Here is a 12,406-nt window from a genome sequence, read left to right as displayed (position 1 = left end):
TGACAGGTTTTATACGAACCAAAGCTTGTACAAAACAATGAATATCAGGAAGATTAGCAATCTTTCTGTGAAAAAGAACAGAAAGAGCAGAGATTTGTCCTTTCAAAGAACTTGCGGATAAACCTTTATCTAAACCATCCTGAAGAAACTGTAAAATTCCCGGAATTCTAAAAGAATGCCAAGAAAAATGATGAGAAAGACACCAAGAAATATAAGTCTTCCAGACTCTATAATATATCTCTCTGGATACAGATTTACGAGCCTGTAACATAGTATTAATCACAGAGTCAGAGAAACCTCTTTGACCAAGAATCAAGCGTTCAATCTCCATACCTTTAAATTTAAGGATTTGAGATCCTGATGGAAAAAAGGACCTTGCGACAGAAGGTCTGGTCGTAGCGGAAGAGTCCACGGATGGCAAGAGGCCATCCGGACAAGATCCGCATACCAAAACCTGTGAGGCCATGCCGGAGCTACCAGCAGAACAAACGAGCATTCCTTCAGAATCTTGGAGATTACTCTTGGAAGAAGAACTAGAGGCGGAAAGATATAAGCAGGATGATACTTCCAAGGAAGTGATAATGCATCCACTGCTTCCGCCTGAGGATCCCGGGATCTGGACAGATACCTGGGAAGTTTCTTGTTTAGATGAGACGCCATCAGATCTATTTCTGCAAGCTCCCACATTTGAACAATCTGAAGAAATACCTCTGGGTGAAGAGACCATTCGCCCGGATGCAACGTTTGGCGACTGAGATAATCCGCTTTCCAATTGTCTATACCTGGGATATGAACCGCAGAGATTAGACAGGAGCTGGATTCCGCCCAAACCAGAATTCGAGATACTTCTTTCATAGCCAGAGGACTGTGAGTCCCTCCTTGATGATTGATGTATGCCACAGTTGTGACATTGTCTGTCTGAAAACAAATGAACGATTCTCTCTTCAGAAGAGGCCAAGACTGAAGAGCTCTGAAAATTGCACGGAGTTCCAAAATATTGATCGGTAATCTCACCTCCTGAGATTCCCAAACTCCTTGTGCCGTCAGAGATCCCCACACAGCTCCCCAACCTGTGAGACTTGCATCTGTTGAAATTACAGTCCAGGTCGGAAGCACAAAAGAAGCCCCCTGAATTAAACGATGGTGATCTGTCCACCACGTTAGAGAGTGTCGTACAATCGGTTTTAAAGATATTAATTGAGATATCTTTGTGTAATCCTTGCACCATTGATTCAGCATACAGAGCTGAAGAGGTCGCATGTGAAAACGAGCAAAGGGGATCGCGTCCGATGCAGCAGTCATAAGACCTAGAATTTCCATGCATAAGGCTACCGAAGGGAATGATTGTGACTGAAGGTTTCGACAAGCTGAAATCAATTTTAGACGTCTCTTGTCTGTTAAAGACAGAGTCATGGACACTGAATCTATCTGGAAACCCAGAAAGGTTACCCTTGTCTGAGGAATCAATGAACTTTTTGGTGAATTGATCCTCCAACCATGATCTTGAAGAAACAACACAAGTCGATTCGTATGAGATTCTGCTAAATGTAAAGACTGAGCAAGTACCAAGATATCGTCCAAATAAGGAAATACCACAATACCCTGTTCTCTGATTACAGACAGAAGGGCACCGAGAACTTTTGTAAAAATTCTTGGAGCTGTAGCTAGGCCAAACGGCAGAACCACAAACTGGTAATGCTTGTCCAGAAAAGAGAATCTCAGGAACTGATAATGATCTGGATGAATCGGAATATGCAGATATGCATCCTGTAAATCTATTGTGGACATATAATGCCCTTGCTGAACAAAAGGCAAGATAGTCCTTACAGTTACCATTTTGAACGTTGGTATCCTTACATAACGATTCAATATTTTTAGATCCAGAACTGGTCTGAAGGAATTCTCCTTCTTTGGTACAATGAAGAGATTTGAATAAAACCCCATCCCCTGTTCCAGAACTGGAACTGGCATAATTACTCCAGCCAACTCTAGATCTGAAACACAATTCAGAAATGCTTGAGCTTTCACTGGATTTACTGAGACACGGGAAAGAAAAAATCTCTTTGCAGGAGGTCTCATCTTGAAACCAATTCTGTACCCTTCTGAAACAATGTTCTGAATCCAAAGATTGTGAACAGAATTGATCCAAATTTCTTTGAAAAAACGTAACCTGCCCCCTACCAGCTGAGCTGGAATGAGGGCCGCACCTTCATGTGGACTTAGAAGCAGGCTTTGCCTTTCTAGAAGGCTTGGATTTATTCCAGACTGGAGATGGTTTCCAAACTGAAACTGCTCCTGAGGATGAAGGATCAGGCTTTTGTTCTTTGTTGAAACGAAAGGAACGAAAACGATTATTAGCCCTGTTTTTACCCTTAGATTTTTTATCCTGTGGTAAAAAAGTTCCTTTCCCACCAGTAACAGTTGAGATAATAGAATCCAACTGAGAACCAAATAATTTGTTACCCTGGAAAGAAATGGAAAGTAGAGTTGATTTAGAAGCCATATCAGCATTCCAAGTTTTAAGCCATAAAGCTCTTCTAGCTAAAATAGCTAGAGACATAAACCTGACATCAACTCTGATAATATCAAAAATGGCATCACAGATAAAATTATTAGCATGCTGAAGAAGAATAATAATATTATGAGAATCATGATCTGTTACTTGTTGCACTAAAGTCTCCAACCAAAAAGTTGAAGCTGCAGCAACATCAGCCAATGATATAGCAGGTCTAAGAAGATTACCTGAACACAGATAAGCTTTTCTTAGAAAGGATTCAATTTTCCTATCTAAAGGATCCTTAAACGAAGTACCATCTGACGTAGGAATAGTAGTACGTTTAGCAAGGGTAGAAATAGCCCCATCAACTTTAGGGATTTTGTCCCAAAATTCTAATCTGTCAGACGGCACAGGATATAATTGCTTAAAACGTTTAGAAGGAGTAAATGAATTACCCAATTTATCCCATTCTCTGGAAATTACTTCAGAAATAGCATTAGGAACAGGAAAAACTTCTGGAATAACCACAGGAGATTTAAATACCTTATCTAAATGTTTAGAATTAGTATCAAGAGGACCAGAATCCTCTATTTCTAAAGCAATTAGTACTTCTTTAAGTAAAGAACGAATAAATTCCATTTTAAATAAATATGAAGATTTATCAGCATCAATCTCTGAAACAGAATCCTCTGAACCAGAAGAGTCATCAGAATCAGAATGATGATGTTCATTTAAAAATTAATCTGTAGAGAGAGAAGTTTTAAAAGATTTTTTATGTTTACTAGAAGGAGAAATAACAGACATAGCCTTCTTGATGGATTCAGAAACAAAATCTCTTATGTTATCAGGAACATTCTGCACCTTAGATGTTGAAGGAACTGCAACAGGCAATGGTACATTACTAAAGGAAATATTATCTGCATTAACAAGTTTGTCATGACAATTAATACAAACAACAGCCGGAGGAATAGCTACCAAAAGTTTACAGCAGATACACTTAGCTTTGGTAGTTCCAGCACTAGACAGCGATTTTCCTGAAGTATCTTCTGACTCAGATGCAACGTGAGACATCTTGCAATATGTAAGAGAAAAAAACAACATATAAAGCAAAATTGATCAAATTCCTTAAATGACAGTTTCAGGAATGGGAAAAAATGCCAATAAACAAGCTTCTAGTAACCAGAAGCAAAGAAAAAATGAGACTGAAATAATGTGGAGACAAAAGCGACGCCCATATTTTTTAGTGCCAAATAAGATGCCCACATTATTTGGCGCCTAAATGCTTTTTGGCGCCAAAAATGACGCCACATCCGGAACGCCGACATTTTTGGCGCAAAAGGACGTCAAAAATGACGCAACTTCCGGCGACACGTATGACGCCGGAAACAGAAAAGATTTTTTTGTGCCAAAAAAGTCCGCGCCAAGAATGACGCAATAAAATGAAGCATTTTCAGCCCCCGCGAGCCTAACAGCCCACAGGGAAAAAAGAGTCAAATTTTAAGGTAAGAAAAAAAGATTGATTCAAATGCATTATCCCAAATATGAAACTGACTGTCTGAAAATAAGGAATGTTGAACATCCTGAGTCAAGGCAAATAAATGTTTGAATACATATATTTAGAACTTTATAAATAAAGTGCCCAACCATAGCTTAGAGTGTCACAGAAAATAAGATTTACTTACCCCAGGACACTCATCTACATGTTTGTAGAAAGCCAAACCAGTACTGAAACGAAAATCAGCAGAGGTAATGGTATATAAATAAGAGTATATCGTCGATCTGAAAAGGGAGGTAAGAGATGAATCTCTACGACCGATAACAGAGAACCTATGAAATAGACCCCGTAGAAGGAGATCACTGCATTCAAATAGGCAATACTCTCCTCACATCCCTCTGACATTCACTGCACGCTGAGAGGAAAACCGGGCTCCAACTTGCTGCGGAGCGCATATCAACGTAGAATCTAGCACAAACTTACTTCACCACCTCCATAGGAGGCAAAGTTTGTAAAACTGAATTGTGGGTGTGGTGAGGGGTGTATTTATAGGCATTTTGAGGTTTGGGAAACTTTGCCCCTCCTGGTAGGAATGTATATCCCATACGTCACTAGCTCATGGACTCTTGCTAATTACATGAAAGAAATAACAGAATCCAATACTTTACTAACTTTAGATATTTTTGCCAGGGAGATTGGCCAGGAAAGATGGTAATTCACTCTTTTGGTATACAGCCTCCCATGTAGAATGAACAACTTGTATTGTTAAACACAAAATTTTATACCCGTTTCTCTGATATCAAATTGCTTGACCCAACCTTCTTACAGAGGGACCAGAAATATCCACTCCCCTATTTTTCTGACATGTCATAAATTCATAGTCTCTTTGGCTAAAATTATAGAACATCTTATAACTTCTGTTTTACATATTCAGCGCATACACCTATATAAGCAATTTCTCAGTGACATCATAAGAAATAGTTTGGTACCATATATGACATGGCTGTCATATTTTGATCATCTACTGTCATAATATGGTTAAAAGCATGTCTCAAGTACTAGTGTCCTCTGATCAACGTTATCTAGGCTCTGGGTAGAGGGCACTGTTTTTTGTCTCTTCTGCTGACATTTTTACTTACTTGGTGCCTCAATAGATATGTAATAACATTTGGTAAAGTGGGACTTAGAAACTATTTATTAGGGGTTCTGGCTTATCTAAGGGAAAACACAGCAACACATTTCTTCTGAAAAAACAAAATGTTTTTAGCACACAAGCTAAAGAAAATTAACCCGTTAGCATCTAAATCATGATGTATTCATGACATTATACACACACACACATACACATATATATTTTATTAATAACAATGTATTAAAAAATCAAAAGTTTAAAAACAGAAAAAAAACTTACTTAGTTTTTGATAGTCTTCCAGCAGGAAACTCCATTTTCTAGTCTTTGTATCTGAAAGCAAATTAACATGTCTGTATATTTTCTGTGCAAAATAAAGATGTTCATAACATACTTCTTATAATCAAAATTTACAAAAAAAATTGGAATGTTGCAGTTTCATGAGTACCCAGATTTTTTATATGCTAAGCAGCACTCAAAAACATTGTATGTGTAATTAGTATGTATGTTTTAATGCCTGAAAAACTCAAAAGAACTTAATGTAATACAGTGCTAAAAAAAAGTAAAAACATTGTGACCTAGTCAACATAGACAACAGTTCACATTTTGTAAGAATAAAATCATTTCATGGCTAAGTAGTTATTTATGTGTGACACCCCCTGTTGCTCCACTATCCTTCTATGCATGTGTACATGTCTCTCTCTTAATGCAACATCAACCATCAAACCATCCAACTTCTCTAAGCTCTGTTTGACTTATATATGTATTGTGAAACTTAGAATGAGTAGATTTTTTTCCGTTATCATAGAATGGGGAAACCCCATCACTAAACACCCTTGTGAAACAAAGATTTCAATTTACCTCTAGTAAGCATATCTAGCTTAGAATGCTAGCATGGTTGTGCTAGTGGCCTTTGTTTGTATCTCTTATCTTAATCTTGTAAGTTTTTATGTTCTGGGGAGCATGATGAAACTGGAACATGTTCTCACATTTAATGTATTTTTTAAGTTACTAAGCTCCAGTTCTCACACATAGAAAGAGTAAATGCTATTCCAATAACTATAAATTATGAAATTGTATTTTACTTTGTAATTTGTATTTCTTATATTGTACTTTTATAAAAATGCAACAAAAGGATTATAATAAAACACATCTCAGATATTACTATTAGATTATTATTTCTGTATACACTTGAGTCAAATAATTTGGATTGGATACAAAGTAAGGCACAAAGCTATGTCTTATATTCTTGGCAATAAAGCAGAGGAAGCAATTTAAGACTCCTTGGTGCTTTAATGTAGGTTTCTGTTTGCTACAAAGAATAGCAGATCCTTAGTTTAAATGAGGTTTCTGAACGAAGAAGCATTACGATTATTTTTACACAACGCAGAAGACAGTGTGTTAAATATAAACAAAATAAAAATCAGACCCCTGGACTTACCATAATTTCTTGACTCCATCTGTTTGAATAAGGCAATGATATCTGCATGATATCCAATTTCCATTTCAAACCTGGAACGGGAGATAAGCAAACACCTGCCTCTAAGAGTGGCATTGGGTCTCTGCCAGTTGTTGCACATCATCAACAGAGCATTAATTCCACTGCTTGAGGTGAGGGGACGAGAGGGCAATTCCAGAGTTTCCATTCCTTCCAGAGGCTTTAACACTACTGTCATTAGCTGCTGAACTTCACTCACTGAAAACACAAATAAAGCTTTAGGTTTCTTACATGCTGGTCGGTGCAAAAGTACAGGTGTAGAGCAAATTTAATGGAAATCAATACATTTATCAATTTTTCACAGGTTATAGCATTTAGGAATACACATAGCAATCCTAAGGTCCATGTAAACACTTGCTTCCTGTATTTGTTACGTAGATATAAGAGTACCCATAAGCAAATAGAACAGTGCACTATCAATAGAACTATAATCATCAAGAAACTAGATTACTTCACTCTCTAAATTTCTCACTAAGGTAGAAATATTAGTTTGCATTAATGCAATCTCATACACCACCATAAGTAAGAGGACTCCAAGATCCATTTGACACAGTAGACCTACAGTCTAAATTCAAAGGCAACTGCTCGGGGTGCTCATAATGACTTCATATACAGAAATGTTTCCAAAAAATACTTGCCATGTTCTTAAAAAATTGTTTATTACTAACCGTAACATTTCAGGGTATTAGCAGAAAAGGGGAGCCCAATGGCACTACTTGGGAAGTGAAAGGGAACTCAATGGGAAGATAAGTTAATGGTAAGAAGTGGTATTATACCCTTCTACCCTGTTGTATAGTATATCACAATAGGTGCTGTGTGTACTGGCTACTATTTAAAAAAAGCAGTACAAGACTGCAAGAAATGTACACATTGAAGCAGAGTCCTTTATAGTGAGCTAGACTAATGAGCAAACACGTGGCAGATATTCAAGGAGAAAAATATTAGTTAAAAAATAACTTTTATTTGGGCAAATTAAAATAATGGACAACACAATTAAAAACACAGGATTGTCTTCTAGCCTAAAAGAAGGTTAAATCACGATGGTATGGTTACCCCTATAGGATCACTAAACTGCAAATCACTTGGCTGGAGCTCCTATTATATAGATGGCGATTAGGCAGCACTTATAATTAATAATAATGATCTATTAGGCATTTCAATTTGAAGTACTGGAGAAATTATCAATATAGATTTGACGTTACATTGTATTCTACCTTTATTGGAATCATATATTGCTCTAATTTAACATCTTCACCACTGGGGCAAAAAATACTCTTGTAATGTGGTAAAATGAACATATAATAAACCTACTTTAAATCAAGTTGAAATAGATTGATTTATATACCTAGGTTAATTTAAGTCTTGTTTAAAAGGTCTATATGATTTACTCCCCATGTATATGGAACATCACAATGTGCCATAATCACTCACTAATATATACAGACAGAACTTGATTCAACTATACTGCTAGGACCGCTATATTTATAGGGAATATTGAGTATACACAGCAAATTATTTTGAAGTCTATGGATTAACAGCCTCATCCTAGGTCTTTTAATTATAAGTGTTGCCTAATCGCCATGTATATAATAGGAGCTCCAGCCCAGTGATTTGCAATTTAGTGATCCTATAGGGGTAACCATACCATCGCAATTTAACCTTCTTTTAGGTTAGAAGACAATCCTGTGTTTTTAATTGTGTTGTCCATTTTTTTAATTTGCCCAAATAAAAGTTATTTTTTAACTAATATTTTTCTCCTTGAATATCTGCCACGTGTTTTCTCATTAGTCTAGCTCACTATAAAGGGACTCTGAGTGCTTCAATGTGTACATTTCTTGCAGTCTTGTACTGCTTTTTTAAATTTCAGGGTATTAGCCTGTCATCAAACAATCTGTGAATAGCAAACAAATTAACAAACACCTTGTCACAAAACACCATTCTATCCCTGTCCTCTGATCATTACCATAGAGACCCAGGACGACCGATTGGAAAATGTATTCAACATGTTGCAAAAAACATATTAATCCTTTTGCAAAACAAATGCAACATGTTACAAAAACAATTGCAAAAAGCAATGCCATTTGGCTTCTTTTTGCAAAAGTAATCTTGCCAAGTCTCCAACACGTGTCAAAGGTGGTACATGAACAATTATACGCCTAGTTTTGTCAGTAAAGACCCTCGGTGCTAACGCTCCTTTTTTTTCCAGCACACCCTTAAGACAAAGCTGGTATTTAGAGTTGTCTGAATGGCTGTGTTAGCCTCAGAAAAGGGAGCGTTGAGCATAATTTAGCTCCACTTCAACTCTCAATACCAGCGTTGCTTACGGTAGCGGTAAGCTCGAAAAACGTGCTCGTGCACGATATCCCCATAGGAAACAATGGGGCTGAGCTGGCTGGAAAAAAAACTAACACCTGCAAAAAAGCAGCGTTCAGCTCTTAACGCAGCCCCATTGTTTCCTATGGGGAAACACTCTCTAAGTCTACACCTAACACCCTAACATGAACCCCGAGTCTAAACACCCCTAACCTTACACTTATTAACCCCTAATCTGCTGCCCCCGACATCGCTGACACCTGCATTTTATTATTAACCCCTAATCTGCCGCTCCAGACACCGCCGCAACCTACATTATAGCTATGAACCCCTAATCTGCTGCCCCTAACATCGCCGACACCTATATTATATTTATTGCCCCTAAACTGCCCCTCCCCAACGTCGCCGCCACCTACCTACACTTAATAACCCCTAATCTGCCGACCGGACATCGCCGCCACTATAATAAATGTATTAACCCTTAAACCGCCGCACTCCCGCCTCGCAAACACTATAATAAATTCTATTAACCCCTAATCTGCCCTCCCTAACATCTCTGCCACCTATTTACAATTATTAACCCCTAAACTCCCGCCCCCAACGTCGCTGCTACTATAAAAAAGTTATTAACCCCTAAACCTAAGTCTAACCCTAACTCCCCCTAAATTAAATATAATTTAAATTAATCTAAATAAATTTACTACAATTAAATAAATTATTCCTATTTAAAACTAAATACTTACCGATAAAATAAACCCTAATATAGCTACAATATAACTAATAGTTACATTGTAGCTATTTTAGGATTTATATTTATTTTACAGGCAACTTTGTATTTATTTTAACTAGGTACAATAGCTATTAAATAGTTAATAACTATTTAATAGCTACCTAGTTAAAATAATTACAAAATTACCTGTAAAATAAATCCTAACCTAAGTTACAAATACACCTAATACTACACTATCAATAAATTAAATAAATAAATTACCTACAATTAGCTAAACTAAAATACAATTAAATAAACTAATCTATAATACAAAAAAACAAACACTAAATTACAGAAAATAAAAAAATTACAAGAAGTTTAAACTAATTACACCTAATCTAAGCCCCCTAATAAAATAAAAAAGCCCCCCAAAATAATAAAATGCCCTACCCTACACTAAATTACAAAGTAATCAGCTCTTTTACCAGCCCTTAAAAGGGCTTTTTGCGGGGCATTGCCCCAAAGTAATCAGCTCTTTTATCTGTAAAAAAAATACAACCCCCCCAACATTAAAACCCACCACCTACATACCCCTACTCTAACCCATCCAAACCCCCTTAAATAAACCTAACACTAACCCCCTGAAGATCTCCCTACCTTGAGTCATCTTCACCCAGCCGAGCCGAATTCTTCATCCAAGCGGAGCAAGAAGAGGTCCTCCATCCGGTAGAAGTCTTCATCCAAGCGGGGCAAGAAGAGGTCCTCCATCTGGTAGAAGTCTTCATTCAAGCGGAGCAAGAAGAGGTCCTCCATCCGGTAGAAGTCTTCATCCAAGCGGGGCAAGAAGAGGTCCTCCATCTGGTAGAAGTCTTCATTCAAGCGGGGCAAGAAGAGGTCCTCCATCCGGTAGACGTCTTCATCCAAGCAGGGCAGAAGAGGTCTTCCATCCGATTGAAGTCTTCATCCAAGCGGAATCTTCTATCTTCATCCATCCGGAGCGGCAGCATCCTGAAGACCTCCGACGCGGAACATCCATCCTGGCCGACGATTGAACGACGAATGACGGTTCCTTTAAATGACGTCATCCAAGATGGCGTCCCTCGAATTCCGATTGGCTGATAGGATTCTATCAGCCAATCGGATTGACCTCGCATTCTATTGGCTGATCTGAACAGCCAATAGAATACAAGGTCAATCCGATTGGCTGATTGAATCAGCCAATCAGAATTTTCCTACCTTAATTCCGATTGGCTTATAGAATCCTATCAGCCAATCTGAATTTGAGGGACACCATCTTGGATGACATCATTTAAAGGAACCGTCATTCGTCGTTCAGTCGTCGGCCATGATGGATGTACTGCGTCGGAGGTCTTCAGGATGCTGCTGCTCTGCTCCAGATGGAAGAAGATAGAAGATGCTGCTTGGATGAAGACTTCAATCGGATGGAAGACCTCTAATGCCCCGCTTGGATGAAGACTTCTACCGGATGGAGGACCTCTTCTTGCCCCGCTTGAATGAAGACTTCTACCAGATGGAGGACCTCTTCTTGCCCTGCTTGGATGAAGACTTCTACCGGATGGAGGACCTTTTCTTGCTCCGCTTGGATGAAGAATTCGGCTCGGCTGGGTGAAGACGACTCAAGGTAGGGAGATCTTCAGGGGGTTAGTGTTAGGTTTATTTAAGGGGGGTTTGGGTGGGTTAGAGTAGGGGTATGTGGGTGGTGGGTTTTAATGTTGGGGGGGTTGTATTTTTTTTACAGGTAAAAGAGTTGATTACTTTGTAATTTAGAATAGGGTAGGGCATTTTATTATTTTGAGGGGCTTTTTTATTTTATTAGGGGGCTTAGATTAGGTGTAATTGGTTTAAACTTCTTGTAATTTTTTTTTTATTTTCTGTAATTTAGTGTTTGTTTGTTTTTTGTATTATAGATTAGTTTATTTAATTGTATTTTAGTTTAGCTAATTGTAGGTAATTTATTTAATTTATTTGTAGTGTTAGGTGTATTTGTAACTTAGGTTAGGATTTATTTTACAGGTAATTTTGTAATTATTTTAACTAGGTAGCTATTAAATAGTTATTAACTATTTAATAGCTATTGTACCTAGTTAAAATAAATACAAAGTTGCCTGTAAAATAAATATAAATCCTAAAATAGCTACAATGTAACTATTAGTTATATTGTAGCTATATTAGGGTTTATTTTATCAGTAAGTATTTAGTTTTAAATAGGAATAATTTATTTAATTGTAGTAAATTTATTTAGATTAACTTAAATTATATTTAATTTAGGGGGGGTGTTAGGGTTAGACTTAGGTTTAGGGGTTAATAACTTTATTATAGTAGCAGAGACTTTGGGGGCGGCAGATTAGGGGTTAATAATTGTAGGTAGGTGGCGGCGATGTTAGGGAGGGCAGATTAGGGGTTAATACAATTTATTATAGTGTTTGCGAGGCGGGAGTGCGGCGGTTTAGGGGTTAATACATTAATTATAGTGGCGGTGAGGTCCGTTCGGCAGATTAGGGGTTAATAAGTGTAGTTAGGTGGCGGCGATGTTGGGGGGGGCAGATTAGGGGGTAATAAATATAATATAGGTGTCGTCGATGTTAGGGGCAGCAGATTAAGGGTTCATAGGGATAATGTAGGTGGCGGCGGTGTCCAGTCGGCAGATTAGGGGTTAACAAAAATTTACTATAGGGTTTGCGATGTGGGGGGGGCCTCGGTTTAGGGGTTCATAGGTAGTTTATGGGCGTTAGTGTACTTTATAG

At 37.7% G+C, this 12,406-nt stretch overlaps 1 protein-coding gene across 3 annotated transcripts in view; it reads right to left on the bottom strand.

Annotated features, from left to right (window-relative positions):
- SMARCAL1 (SWI/SNF related, matrix associated, actin dependent regulator of chromatin, subfamily a like 1) overlaps nt 1-12,406 on the bottom strand; it is a 440,164-nt gene that overhangs the window by 415,770 nt on the left and 11,988 nt on the right. For all 3 annotated transcript variants that reach the window (XM_053698110.1, XM_053698109.1, XM_053698111.1), the window contains exons 4-5: nt 6,563-6,817; nt 5,404-5,454 (exon numbers count right to left, since the gene is read on the bottom strand). In XM_053698110.1, coding sequence (XP_053554085.1) covers nt 5,404-5,454; nt 6,563-6,817 — 306 coding nt within the window. The remainder of the gene's footprint in view (nt 1-5,403; nt 5,455-6,562; nt 6,818-12,406) is intronic.

Source organism: Bombina bombina, chromosome 1, assembly GCF_027579735.1.
Source record: "Bombina bombina isolate aBomBom1 chromosome 1, aBomBom1.pri, whole genome shotgun sequence".
In the NCBI taxonomy this organism is placed as follows: Eukaryota; Metazoa; Chordata; class Amphibia; order Anura; family Bombinatoridae; genus Bombina; species Bombina bombina.
Note: the sequence above shows the minus strand (reverse complement) of the source record. Positions and strands in the feature narration are given on the sequence as shown.